The 15,364-nt window shown below is 48.6% G+C and overlaps 1 protein-coding gene across 1 annotated transcript in view; it reads right to left on the bottom strand.

Moving 5' to 3' along the window:
* Positions 1 to 15,364, bottom strand: part of PTPRN2 (protein tyrosine phosphatase receptor type N2) — an 842,052-nt gene that overhangs the window by 737,903 nt on the left and 88,785 nt on the right. The window contains exon 3 of the mRNA XM_087860611.1: positions 10,713 to 10,763. Within this exon, the coding sequence (XP_087716737.1) occupies positions 10,713 to 10,763 (51 nt within the window). The remainder of the gene's footprint in view (positions 1 to 10,712; positions 10,764 to 15,364) is intronic.

Raw genomic sequence — 15,364 nt, 5'->3', positions numbered from 1 at the left:
AAAGGAAGATAGGCTTCCCAACTCTGTGCACTGACAGCTTCATAAACTGCGAAGTGCCTTCCTCAGACATGGGCTCCTGCAGAGAGCACAGCCGTCCACTCAGAAAATCCAGGGTGGCTTAAAATGAGCTCATGAAACTGCCATCTTGGCTTCGAAAGACAGCCCAAGCCGTCCGACCCTCTAACAGGTGACAATGACAGTGTAGAAAAGAATGAGCTATTGCTTCAAGTATCAATTGTAAAAACCAGGTTGGCTGCAAATATTGTAAAAACAAACTGTTTAAAGCATTTGAAAGACAAAGAAAATTTTGCAAAGCAAATATTACTGCAATATAAACCTAACCATTAACAATTCTTGTCTCTGATATAATCGAATCTGCTTGGTTTGTCTCACTGAAGCACGGGTTGCTCCTGACAATAAAGCACGTCCTTCCTTCCACGCTGGGGGCATTTACTTAGACACTGAGATCGAGAACGTGAAACACCAAGGTGATATCAGAGCATAGACAAGTGAGCCGAGACTCAGGTCATCAAGGTAGGCCAGGGTAGGTGTGGGAGGCGGACACCGCTCTGAAGTCACTGTCCTCACAGCACGTGGCAGTGTCGCCCACTTACAGCTGACCACTCATCGCAGCAAGCCCTGTTCAAACAGAAGAGACACGATGCCCAAGGGGCTCCGTACAGGGGATCTGCTCGTTCATCAAAAAGCTAATTCAACTTTCAGAGCCGTGGTGGGAAGGCTGTGGATCCTGGACCCTGTACAAAATACCATCTACAACTAGAACTCTGAGTTAAGAGAGAGACACTCTAAATGGCTCTGGGTTTGGATATGCAACATAAAACATGCAAATGAGTTTCATCTACTGCACAATTGTCCTATCCCAACTTCAAAACTGGGGATTTGGGAGTTAATTCAATGAATTAGTATATCACTCTAGAAACTGGGAGCAAAAGGAAAAAATGGTATTTCAAGAATGTCTTAACAAATGTGCATGTCCACTGACCTCAAAGTCAGCCATCCAGCTGGGAAATGGGGCAATCGCTCTTGCACTCCATCTCCTCTGGGGGGGGGGGGTGCCTTCAGAAGGTGAGGTGAAAGGCAAACCCATTGGGCAGGATGACATCTGAGAACAGTTAGGAAAGCAGGGTGCCGGGGCCCTGGGGGGAACGAGCCATTTGGCTGAAGGAAGTGTCCTGTGAGAGAACAGTCCTAGAGAGAGGCCAGGTGAGGCCAAGGCCACCAGGTGGGACATTCAAACTGTACCCTGTGGTTGGGGAGCATCCTGAGGCCTTCCCAGCAGGGCAATGATGAGTGCGACACAGAACCACAGCAGGCCACTTCTGTGCCCTTGGGAATGGGACCAAGGGGCCACCCTACTAGTATCCCAAGGCATACTCAGCGGGGCCTAGCTTGGTTCACTATTAATTGACTCCAGCAGCAAGAACGACAATACAGTCTAAGTGAGGGTCAGGAGGCAGTCTGATGGGGAAGAAGTCTGGGGATCAGAGTCCTCAGAACCATAATGTGCAGAAATGCAATCCACAAGACTTCATCTTCTTAACACCCCGACTGGAGGGAAGAGGACAAGTTCCAGGCAGCACACCTAGGCTCTGAACCTACCCTCATCACTCACGGGGATTTGTACTGCTCTGTTTGTTAGGAACAATATACACTCACATTACTTTCGCACTGTTGATTATTTCAGTTACAAAGACACACCCAGTATGACTAAATCAGGATCATATCAGTGCTGCTGTATATGTGGGTGTGCACGGCTGTGTACATGCACGTCCTTGAGTGTGCACACATGCACAAACGGAACGGAGTCAATTTTAACTCAGGTCATTAACGTGAAGGCTCAAACTGCATTTCTTCCTGTTAATATGCCAAATTAAACTTTGCTTCACGCTGTTTAACTTGGTAATTAATTTCCATTCCTTTTAGGTTTGATTAATTGGAATTTAGGAGAGCAACAAGCCTCCTGGGCATGCCAGGTGATATAATCCCACATCTCTAGGCGGTGGGTCTGCAGGTGGGGTGCCCGCTGCCCCTCTGTGAGGACGAGGAGGCATGATCCTGCCCACAGAGCAGCCCTGGACAACACACATTGTTTCGACAATTAATTAACTGAGACAAAGGGGGCGAGACCAATGAGTGCACTACCTGCGGGATCTTTTTCATGAGGAAATGCCTGACACATTCTGTTAATGGGCATGGAAAAGGGTCTGGCCGGCCACACAGCCACTGGTAACCACCACTGCCTCTGGGGGGTAATGCTTGGCAGAGTGAAGGGATATGGAGGAAGCTCTCTGCCTTTGAGTCTGCACATTACCAGTGCTCACTTTTCAGGAGAATATGTCCATACACTATTTGCACAATTTTTTTTGAAGCAACATGATAACCCTAAAAGAGAAAAGCAAGGGAGGACCACAGTACTAACACGTTCTTTTTTACACTAAGACTTTGCCCCTCTTCTGTTATCAGAAGAATTCCAAAGTGGGCTCGAGTCGTGATCACGCTCTATTTCTCACCCTGGGTGGCGCCCTCACTGGTGCGCGCTGTCCTACACGCACGTCCGTTATCTGAGCACATCGAACGTTACGTATAAAAATTTTAGAACAAGAAAGACAATGTGCTCTTATGGAAGAATTAGAACGAGCTATCGTGTTATATTTGGGGTAATATTTTTGTGTCTTTTATTCTCTATTTCCCGATTTTATAGGTTATAGTCAGGAAAATAAAACTTTTTATTTTAAAAATCCATTTAACAGATGTGAATATAAGCAGTGAGAACTTACACACTATGACTTGGTGTAAAATTATGCCTTCCTGTTCCTTCCTTGATCTCTAACAATTTCTTCATTCTGTCAGCCATTGCTGATGATTTCTGCATATCAGGGGACATCCCGGCCCCCAGAATACGAAGATATTCCCCAATCTCAGGAGCTCATGGGGGTGGTAAGCACCCGGGAGCACATGCTGCCTTCTAAGGAGAGGAGGAGGAGATTGTAAATCAACCAGGAGGACTTTCTGACAGAGGAGACTTTTCGTATCACCTCCGTAACATTCGTAGAATGGTATGTGTCACCAGAAAATGACAAATAGAGGACACATTCTTATTTCTAATGAGTTTTATTTTTAAATGAACTTCACAACATAACATCCTTCTCAAGCCCCCAGGAGTGCTTTATTTAACCTGGCAGGCATGTCTCTGGAGAACTGGGGCACTAGAAAGTTCTGGAAACCATCACCACATAATATGAGAGATGATTTTGCTTTACACTTTGTGGATAATACGTGTGTGGTGGCCCCTAAAACATTTGGTTCTAATTTTCTACTCTCCAAACAGCCATTGAGCTTTAAACCAACACACATAAGTATCTGAGTTGTTGATTTTTTTAATGTGCCAAACTCACTATTACAGCAAAATAAAACAAAAATCTTTGAAATCTCAATAATGTATTCTTTCTATACGTTTCTCAAAATCTAAATAATCTATTAACAGCTCTGGCTCTGCGAGCTGCAGAAAAGGGCCCTAACTGTCTCCACATACAACACTTGAAACTACATCAGAAAGAGAGGACGGAATTAGTTCCACTGCCTGTCACTGAACTTCACAGAGTGCAGGTTTGCAGCACCTCGACCCACAGAAAACAGGGGTCGATACGGCCGCGGCTGCTGTACAGAAACCGTTCTGGACAAAGACTTGCCTTTGGGTCGCACATCAAATAAAAACCCTCCAGGAATAAAACACGAGCTTGCACGGGTAGCCCTACTCTCTGTCCTTCCACTTCTACTCCTTAGAACTCAACAGACACGTAAAAAAGACTCCAGCTCAGGAGCAGGATATGGGAAGGCGGCAGGAGCCACAGGCTGCCCTGCAATGGTTAAGAAGAGACATGTCCATCTCTTCACATGCTGCTCCTGCACCCCACGTGTGAGTCACAACACTGCTCGGGCATTCTCCCTCCCTGTGACGCCCCCGACTACAACTGTGAGAATCCATGCTCACACCAGTCATACAGTCTGGTCACAAATGTAGGGAGGGTCCCCAAGTAGCTTACAGAAATGCCTTTCTGAGAAAAGCAGTCAATTCCAAGTCCCGCCAGGTCACCCCTAGCCCCAACCAACATCAGCCACCCCAACAGGCAGGCAGTGTGAGTGAGGGTTCACAACGTACCCGTGTGCCAATCCTTGGCCAGGATGGAGGAAGAACCCGAAGACAGTGAGCGAGGCCAGGCCAACAGGATGGGGCGGGTGAGTGTGCAGGAGACGTGCGAGGGCAGGAACCTAATGGCAGAGGCAAGGAGGGCGGGTGGGCCAAGAGTGGTCTGCGCTCTCACAAGTTCAGGGCACTTTCCTGAAGAGAATGAGCTGGGCTGACATAGTGAAGGGCACAGAGCGGGAAAGGATCGCTCATTCAACTGTTACCACTCATCTCCGCTCAGGATGCAGATTGTCGGGAAATCGGTAAATATTTCCCACATGCATATTATAACTAGAAGAAGAAAGGTGGTACTTTAAGATTTCTCAAAAATCTTCAATCCAGAATGGAAGTTAAAACACAAACTTTGAAAAATACTCATTGAGTGCCTTGAGTAGGACAAACCGTGTTTTTGGTGAGCAGTGGGAGGAAGGCAATCCCAGAGCACAAATGGATGGGGAGGTGGGTAGAACTGGGGGAAGGTGAGGAGGGTATGGGAATGGGATCGTGTGGAAACAACGGAGAACCTAACCAGACAAAGGGAGGTCACTTTAAAGTACCCCTGAGACTGGAGCTGGTAAATGGTAAATGACCTCAAATGCTCATGCTGGCCTCAGGAGTCTAACCTCATTCTGTGGAAGAGGGACAGCTGAAGGTCTCAGGCCAGGAGGTGACAGAGTTGCAGGGCAAGAGGGGTGGAGAGGAGAGCGAGGCAGACAGACGAGTTGGAGGGGAACATGGCAAATGAATGGAAACCAGAGAAACAGAAGACCCTGCAGAGAGCCAACAGGAACCGGGGTTACTACGCACAAGGGGCCCCAAGACTGGGGAGGAAACGAACAAGGAGGACAACTTACAAAAGCAAACTCAAACAATTCTGCCCATTAGAGAAAAAACTAAGTGCTCCAGAAGCGCCATCTTAAGAGAAAGAGATGATTTCATCAATCCAGAACAGGTTATAAAAAAGAGTTTCCATGCAGTCATGTAAGTAACCTAACTACTAGGAAAGCAGGTTTCTAAATTCTTTTTTCAGTGGATTTGAGTCCACGGCCAATAACTGTAAATGGGAAACAACCGAAAACAGATGCTATGTCCTAAAAATAGACCCCGAAGGTTTAATAATCAACTATTCCATACGTAAATAAAAAAGGAAAGCAAAATTGCAAAGATTTTTTAAAGATCACGCTTACGCTGGGAAGTGAGGTGTTCACTTTCATGCATACCATGGGGCCCAAAGTAAGACCACATTGTAGAAATCGGTTTGCCAGCATGTCACGTGCCTCTGAAGCCCCACAGCCCCTGATCCACTAATCTGATCTGTAAGACCATCTTATAAGAAAATGACCAAAATACTAAAGAAAACTTCAAGCACAAAGCTCTTTTCTCCTATGATATTTATTTTAATTTAAACAGTAGTGAATGTATCTTAAATATTTAAAAAGATGGAAATGCTTTTCAAGGTTATGTTACACTCTGGCACTTCAAGTACTAGGCAGAGATTAAAAAGGAAGTTTGCAAATGGTTGTTAACAGCATCAGAAAATGTTAGCGGTAGAATACTAACTGAAAACTCAGGACACATAGCTGCAGATGTAATATGAAGACATTTGCACAAAATAGGGGCCTCAGGCCGTCCAGACCCCCAGGCTTTCTCAGGCTCTCCAGGTGGTCACAACTCATATGGCATCAGTTTTACTGAGACTATTTAATCTCTTTCACACTGACTCTACTTTTTTCATTGTCCCCCAGTCGTCAAATTACAGCTTCTTCTTATTCTATTGTTTTTCAGCATGGTAAAACAGGAGCTCTGTTTATCAAACGTTCTGCAGTGCACGGGGTACCCCAGTACATCATGACCTGCCGCTGACAGACCCAGCCTGTGATCACTAAACACGAAAATGGAAAATAAAAAACCGTTCTGGGCACTTCCAACAAAAACACTGATTTGGTTGGCTTTCTTCACACCCCAAGAAAGCTTTGGAAGGCAAAGAAGGACAGAGGAAGGAAGGGGAGAGAAGAGGGGAGGGAAAGAGAGAAGAGGGGAGAGAGGGAGGTTCCTTCACATGCTGGGGCCTCGGAGGCTGTGCCACCTGAGGACCAGCAGCAGCACCTGGAAGGGCCAACACAAGAGAGAGGCAGCAGTATGTGGCCTTAGACCTCACCCCGCTGGCCTTTCCTCCAGATCTGGCCTTTGCCCCACTCTACACACAGCTGGGCCCACCGAGGCTGCCCTGCACTGATAGATGCAGGAGGGACAGCCCCAGCACCCACTCCCTGCCCTCACGGCCCCCTCAAGTGTCCATCCCTGGACTTCGGGGCTATGCCGTCCACAGGTTCTTGTCATCCTGCCCAACACTAACCCACCCCACAGACCACCTTCCAGGTACCAACTACCTGCCTGACCACGCACCTGAGACACTGAAGACATTTCTCCGTCAAAGCTTCCATCTGAAACCAGAGCAGGGGTCTCATGGCTCCTCAGGGCCACCCCTGTGGGGGCTACGGGCTGGGCTGGAGTGCTGGCTGGTAAAGATCAGCACCGGAGTCAGCAGGCCTAAACCCCACCTGCCTTTCAAAACCAGCTCAGCAGACCCTGAGATGTCTTTATTAGGTAAGTTTTATTACAAAAGTAACACAAGATTGCTTTAATAAACAAACATCTTTAAACACAAGTTAATCTCCCCCCATATATACCCTCTCCAAATTGCCCTCATTCCCCCAAAAGATACAAGGGGTGCTTGGTACGTTCTCCCTTCGGGCCATCTGTGGGGGGGGGGGAGTGGGGAGCATATATATATATATATATATATATATATATATATATATTCTCAGAAAATATGCTCTGCAACTTACTTTTCCTACCTATCACATTTTTCCTGGTCAGGAAACAGACATTTAACTCCTTTTTAAGTATCTGTGTAATTTTCCATACTATACACCAGCCATAATTTACGAAACCATTTCCCTATCAGTGGACTTACAGGTGTTGCAGCTTTTGCCACTACAAATACTGTTGCATACCTTTGCTTTTATATATGTGAGTCCCCAAAACAAATAATGAATATGTCGTTTAATAGATATTGCCAGATTACATTCCAAAGGAACGTGACCAACTGACATGCTTCCCAGCAGAGTGGGTCTGTGCCCACCTCCCTGGGTTCTCACCAGCACTGGATGTGTTATTCATCTTTTAATGTCTGGCAATCTGCTGAGTGTGCTTTACATTTAAATTTCCCTAAGTCGTGTTGAAGATAAACATATTTTCATACAATATGTGGACCCTTTTCATTTCCTCTTCTGCAAATTACCATTTATACCTTTGCCCAATTTCCTACTCAATGCTTTGCCCTTTTCTTATAAGGTGTGGCAGCTCTTCATAATTAAGAATAGGAACCTTTAGTCCAGCAAATGTTGCTAATGGTTCTCCCAGTCTGGGTATCTTTTTTTTAATTGTGACATTAAATCGCATAACATTAATAACATAAAATGTGGCAACTAAACCACCTCTAAGGTACCGTTCAGCAGCATCGAGCACATTCACACTGCGGTGCAAACATCAGCACCGCCATCTCCAGAACTTTCTGTCCCCCAATCTGAAACTCTGCCCCCATTAGACACTAACTCCATCCCCCTCCGCCAGTCCCCCGGTGCCCACCTGTCTCTGTGGATCTGATAGCTCCAGGGACCTCATAGAGGTAAGTCACAGAGCATCTGCCCCCCCTTTAAGATTTTTTATTTATTAGAGAGAGACAGAGAGAGCAAGCATGGGAGAGAGGGGCAGAGGGAGTGAATCTCAAGCAGCCTCCCCGCTAAGCACAGAGCCCCATGCAGGGTTGATCTCAACACCCTGAGATCATGACCTGAGCTGAAACCAAGAGTCGGACGCTGAACACACTGAGCCACCCCGGCGCCTGCGCATTTGTCGTTTCATGACTAGTTTACTTCCCTGAGTGCGATGTCCTCGAGGTTCATCCGCGTCGTAGCAGACGTTGGAAATCCCTTCCCTTTCAAGGCTGACGACATTCCAGGCTACACGGGTACCACATTCTGTTTCTTCATCTGTTGGTGAACATTTGTGTTGTTTCTCCCTCTTGGCTGTTGTGCATGAGGCTACTGTGAACACGGGTGTGCAAATATCTACTTGAGGCCATGCTTTCCATTCTTTGGGACATTCTTTTGGGATTGCTGGGTCACATGGTTATTCCATGTTTAGTGTTTTGTGGGTCCTCCGCACTCTTTCCTAGGCAGCTATGCTACCTTACACTCCTGCCAATAGTGCACGAGGGGTCAGATTTCCCCACATCCTCACCAACACTTACTGTTTTCTGTTTTTGCTTTTTACAGTAGCCATCCTAATAGGTGTGAGCCGGTAAGTATGTTTATCTTTTGACTTTCTTTATAAAGTATCTTACCCCGTGAAAACATTCTAATTTCATTTGTGATTAAAAAGTTCTGTTGGACACTCTGAGAACATATATAAGGTTAATAGGCTTATATATTTCTATCTATATCCCAAGAAAAGGAAGGGGAAGAGAAAGGAAAAGAGAGGAAACCTGTGTCTGACCCTAGAACATTCTGGACTCCACACAGTGGCCCGCCCTCTGCGACCCCACCAGCTGGTAGGCTGAATGATGCAGTGTGGCAAACCACAGACCCAGGGGCGTGTGTTCCTTGTCACCCCCAGCTGCTACTCCTAGCGCACAGTTTTGTGAGACGGGACGACACCCGCTTTGCTGTTTCCTAGACCTTAACCGTATAGAAAAAATATCAAATATTGTTCTGTCTCCAGAAATTAAAGTCTGCACATTATATTTACATTTAAATTACTTTCTTTTTCCAAAGAACTCAGAGCTGTTATCATGTATAACGTTAATGTGATTCCATGCCAGGGAGGCAAGCTGAGGCTGGGGAAGGAAAACCGTCAGAATGGTCAAGACTCCTAGGCCTGGTTTTTGTCAAGGACAAAGGAGAGGGGACGGAACCACAGTTTCTATTGTGCTGGTGCCACTGACGTCTCCAATTTAATTAAACATACACACACCTGTTTCCTTTATAATCAAACTTCACTGAGGGCAGGTGGCATATTTTTAAAAATAAGATTATTTTTTAAAAGTTGCCTCCAAATAAAAGCTGGTACAATCACAAGCAGCTGGGAGGGGAGGCCAAGAGAGGCCGGACCACATGGAAGAGTCAGACACGCCCAGGCTGGCAGGGTCACGCAGCTACAAACAGCACAGCCAGCCATCATGGAGGTTCTAACCTGCTCTCCCCCTCCAGCCTAGGTCGCCATTATCACAATCTGCACAGAATTCTTCCCCCAAACCCCTCCCAATGCCAAAAATAAATAAATACATAGATACCACCCACAAAACAGAACTATCCAGAGCTGTAGCAATCTGTCCCCAGGGCACATGAGCGACCAGGACACAAGCATGATTATTTCCAGTCCCGAAATCCCAGGTCTGGTACACAGGACTGTTCTCTCTGTAGGACGCTCACAGCACCTGGGTTTTGACTTTCAGACCCTCAAATGGTGCCTCACGTTGGCCCAGCAAGGACCAGCTTAGCTCAAGTGCAGTCAGGCAGAAGGCACCTTTCACGCATGGCAGGGCCTCCAGGGCCCAAGTCCTCTGTGAATCGGGCTCCAGCTACGGACGCCCCTGTTGGCACAGAGAACTGGGGGAGTGAGAGGTGCCTGTGCCAGCATCCAGGCAGGGACAAAATCCACACCCCAAACACACTCCACAGACTCACTGGACAGACAGGCAGGAGCGGAAGGGAAGCAGCCATGCCCTTCACGCTGGTCTTCCCAGAGCTACATGGGGCCCACCTGCAGACCCAGCACTGGGCGAAACCTCTGTGCGGGTGTTGTACCCTAACCCCTCCCTTAGCATTTGAAGGCCACTACCAAGGGGCACACTGCCCCAGACCTGCTGCCATCAAACTGGACACCAGGTCTCTTCGGAGAGGCAGCCCTTGTAGGGAGCGCCTGTGCCTGCCCCTTCCTGACCCAGCTACCAGGAGGACTCCTGCTCCTTGTGGGCTTAGAGCCCTATCGGAAAACACAAAACACCAAACATTTTTTTCTCTGCCTAATGAGAGAAGAAATAAGTGGTCTAAAGGATGAATGGCTTCCTGCTGAAGGAGTAAAACTGAGTGGAGGGATGTGGCGGGGCCAGCCGGAGTCAGTGCACACAATTCCACCACCTACTGCTCTAAAGGGGCTTGTGAGTCGCCGTCAGTCCTGGAGTACAGACGCAGATGTAGACACAGACACACGGACGTGCATATAAACAACGTATTCCACTTCCGTTAAGTCTCCACTAAGTTTCCATCACGTTTTTACTAACACCCAGAGAAGTTTCAGCTCCACAGCCCTCTCCAGGAGCACTGAAGAAAGTGGACCTCACCCAGAACGTTCGCTCCACATGGCGAGCCCCGTCCACGGTCGGCGGGATCGAGGCAGACCCAGACCCACAGCTGCGTGTAGCTGGGACCTGCACACTTACCGTTGACACAGGTCTCAGACGGTCTGCAGAGGCCATCCTCAAACAAACAGCCTGGGGAGGAGAAACAAAAGAGAAAGGAGTCAGCGCTACGAAGACAGCGCAGCTCTGCAGAGCTCTTCCATCGGCTGGCTCCTGAGCGTCCAAGAAACAGTGCAGACCCACACAGGCTCTTTGGATTTGGCTTTTCTGAGATAATGCTGAATTTGGAAGCCTGGCTTGAGTCAGCGGGAGGAAGTACGTGCACGTGGACTGGCTTCTCCATCGGGAGGACACTCACATACACCCTGTTCCTTCCAGCAACAGGAGGGGCCGTCTGCCCAAGGACACCTTCCAGAGCGGCGGAGGAAGCGTGGGGTGGGCCATCCATGTAGACACCTCCTTAGCCCCACAGGGCTCTGTCAGAATCATCACTAAAATGGGACCTCTGGGTCCTTCTGTCACACACTGTGTCTAACACCCAGTACGCGAGGCCCAAAGTGGACAGGTACATAGAAAGAAGGTAGACGGAAGCAGACTCGCGTTCTCCATGTGGAGAGACAGACAAGAATGTGAAGTGATGGGGCCCCAAATGCAGTCACTCTCCACAGAGGGGTAGTGGTAGGTCAGGGAAGGTGGACATTCTGCTCTGCGTTCAACTGCACCTTAAATGTGGAGAACGGACACGGAGAGAAACATCCATCTTCCACAGGGTGAGCCAGTCAGGTGAGGGTGTGAACAAGGGAGGGGTGAGATCAAGACTCAGAGGAGCCCCCCTCAGGCCCCCTGAGGCTGTGTTCCCACCCCCCTCAGAGGAAGGCCACAGCCAACAAAAGCCTGATGTATTCTGAACACACCAGGCCTTCCAGCAACACTGAGAGCATATTCCTGACAAAGCATAATACCTATATTCCTGTTTTTTCCATTTGACAAACTCCGATTTATCCACTAAGACCCAACTCGAAAGTCGCCCGTGGACTCTCCCATGACTAGACTCGCGGATTAGTATTGTTGAGGACTGACGACGTGTGATGCGATTGTCAACTGAAGGGCACGCCTTCCTCTCCTGGATAGGAGATTCTCAAGGTGAGGAGCCACATAAGTTCATCTTTTTAGCCTTTGCCATGTCCTCTACGTGTACCCCAGGGTCTGGCACACAGCAAATGCCCGAGGGCAGCAGGATGCACGAGCGAGAGCGGCAGGTTAGGGGGTTACTCATTAGGAAGTCACTGTAAAGTCCCTGATTATTAATTTGCTCACTAGGGAATTGCTCTAAAATCCTTGGAGTTGGAAGCATTCTCTGAAACAAATACGGGCTGAGGAAGTCACAAAAACAGGACCTGCAGAGGCTGCAAAAGCAAATGTCATTGCAGAACCAGAGGCGCAGGGTCAGGGACAGCATTACCATGAACTCATGACGATACGCAGTCTCCCCTGCCCCTACAACAATATTAAGAACAAGATATTACAGTCCCCACGTTTGGGAGAAGCCCTAAAGGCAGGCCCAGGGCGCAAACCCAGGGAGCTGCTCCTTGGCTGGCCACCCTGGGCCTCGACTCGAAGCAATGGGTCCGCTTTCCTGAAACGACATCTCATGACAAGTATCATTTCATGTCTTACTCTGGTTGGAACACACATCCTCGTTCCTCACTTCATCCACGAACTGACCCAAGCACTCCGTTTGCTGCTGTGTCCCCGTTCCCTGTGCCTCACAGCTCTGCTCCCAGAGCCACTCACTCACACCTGCTTCTCTCTCAGTACCTGAGCCAGGCCCTGTGAGGTAGAAAACTGCCAAAAACCATCCAAGAGACAGCCTGCTCCCACTGACAGTTAACAAAGCCTGCATCCAATCTGGATCCCCCTGAAGCAGTGGCCCCGAGAAAGGCAATGGGCGCGCCCAGTCTCAGTGTCATGAGCAATCAGGGCCAGGCTGGCTGACCTTTAAGGCTCCACTCCAGCCACTCAGGACACTGTCTCCAGTGGAAGACCAGATGCAAACCACCAAGGGTCTCTCGAGGAGCCCAAGCAGTCTGGCCACCCCTCCCACCGGCCCAGACGCTCAGAGGGCCTCATGATCCCTTCTCTGTGGCTGGATTATTCCAGTGTGTTTCCAGTGCCCACAGGAGACCCCAGAGGACGGCTGGACACAGGGACGAGGGCAGCCCCACACTTTAGCCCAATGCTCACGTACATTAACAATCCTGCGTTTGTCACCTGGAAATTACAGATGACAGGCTCTGCAAGGACAGGCAGCGGGAAGAAGCCTTTACTCGCTTTCCACGCTGCTCTAATCACAGCTGACAGACTCGACTGGAACGAGACATGCATCGCAATTAACTCTCGAATCCCGACTGTGGAACAACCACCTGCTGTCCGCGTGAGCCTCATTCTGTCCATTGCAGGGAACTGGTAAAAACCGCATCCGAGAGACTTCCACCAGCGGTATTTCCAGTTGCGTATCAGCAGAGCTGCAAGTGCTCACATACTTCTCCCAGCCGTGCACTATGCTAATTTGGCTGCTAATTTGTTTGTGTTATTTGCTCTAAAATTAAGAAAGGCCATATTTCATTTTAAGTGTCAACCACCTACTAATACTAATTATGACCATAAATCATAGAAAGAAAAGACATCTGTGTGAGACACTTGGCTCCGCCCTGGCTCTCCATCAGACACACTTCCTTCTCCAATGGCACCCACCTCCCTTCCTCCCCTGGCGGGCTGGGCACAGCTCCAGAGTCGATTTGTTCGCACTGCACTCTCACAGTCAAGCTCATGAATGGTCTCAAGACCAGATGCCACCCCAAAGCCAGGCAGTTACATCCACGAAGCAGGCCCGTGAAGCAGTCCACTTGTGCCCAGAGCTCAAAGCTGCAATTCCTCCACTTTGATCATGTTATCCACCCTTTTCATGAAAACAAAGGCAACACACTTCCAAAATGCTCACGCTGCTCCCCTGGCTGACCACCCAGAGTACAGCTGTGAGGCTGGGGGCACCCCTTATGCATCATATCCACAGATTTCCCGCCAGGTCCAGAACGCACAGGCACACTGTCCACACACACAGCCAGAGACACACAAACACACTCACAAACACACACACATGCTACATCCACATACCAAACCTTTTTAGTTCTAATTCTGCTCCCCCTTTATTTTTCTCAGAATACTGAGCAAGATCGTGTCACCATCTTGATGCCTCTTTCTCTCCTCCTATTCAAACAGAAAAAGGATCCAGCAGTTCTGCAAGGAGCCAGGCCAGCTCTGCCTCCTACCATTCCTGAGACACGTAGGGTTTTGTGTTTTGTGGTGAAACAGGCCACGTGAGCAGGACCCCCACCCCCTGGCTAATTGGAAACTGCCCACCCACCACTGCATGGACTCTACTCCAGCCCTTCCATTCCCAGGGTGTCCCCTCCCGGCTGTGATGCTGCCACAGGGGGGACAGTGGCCTGAAAATCAAGGGCCCCCCCCCCAGCAATCCCCGTCACCAATGTTCCACCACCCACAGGCGAGCTAATTACCCTACAGGGTCTGCTCTTTTCCTGGCTGCCTCCCACTTGCAGGTGTTTGCAGAAGCACTGCGATGGAAGCCAGTGCACACAAGGGTAATAGGTTTTATGACTGAATAATGTGAGAAAAAGATGAAAGTAAAATGAATTCTCTCACCAATAATAAAATAGTTTCTCTCTCAGACGGACCACATGAACAGGAACAGTGACCGTATCTTCTACAAAGCCACTAGAAGATTCTTAGAACCCAAGTACTCTCAGGAAATTTCTTAAAATTGAGAGCCAACAATGCTACTAAGCCAGTAATGGTTTAGTATTGTAGCCAAATAAACCTATGACAAAATCCAACTGGCATGTGGATTCTACCCAAACGCATGTTATTAACAAGCAGGTTATCTTTTCTCAAAGGCAATTTTCCACAAGTAACGAAGTCTTCTCCTACATGGATTCTCTTACTTGATCAACCCCCCTTCTCACTGAGCACTCCCAAAAGTGAACAACAACACAATCTAACGACTTTCCCCAGCTGCCCAGAGCAATGCCTACACCTGTTTCAGAGAAAAGGAAACCTGGATTCAAGAAGGTTAATAATATGCCCACAGCCTGACACAAAGCCTGGTCTCTCTCTCCCCCAACACATGCTTTCTCCACTATTCCAAGCTGTCCCAGGTAAGAAGAGTGGGTGTGTGTCCACACAAGAGATCACCTGGGTAGAAGAGGCAGGTGACACCACTAGGACTTTACTTGACGGAGCTCTATGTGCAGATGTTCAGCCTGCAAGTCTCATCCTTTCTACCCTCAACTCTTGCTCTTCTGTAGTCCTGGGACAGATCTGAGGAAAGGAAAAGGCAAGTCTGTGCCATTATCCGGCCAGCGATTGCACATGCACGCACCCTTGGAGGAAAGGAGAGCCCCTGCCCCTGCACACTGCTCCTCCTTCATTTTCCCTTGAGAAATTTACTTATTTATTTATAAGGACGGGGTGGAGGGACAGTGGGAAAGGGAGAAGAGAGTCCTAAGCGGACTCTGTGCTGAGCGCTGAGCGCCGAGCCCAGAGCCCAACGTGGGGCTCGATCTCGCGACCCTGAGATCATGACCTGAGCTGAAACCGAGAGTCGGATGCATAACGGACTGCGCCCCCCAGGTGCCCTCACATTTCTACTTCTT

Source organism: Ursus americanus, chromosome 3 (assembly GCF_024610735.1).
Source record: "Ursus americanus isolate L20-20 chromosome 3, mUrsAme1.1.p, whole genome shotgun sequence".
NCBI lineage: Eukaryota > Metazoa > Chordata > Mammalia > Carnivora > Ursidae > Ursus > Ursus americanus.
The sequence above is the reverse complement of the archived record's forward strand: the minus strand, read 5'-3'. Positions and strand labels throughout refer to the sequence as shown.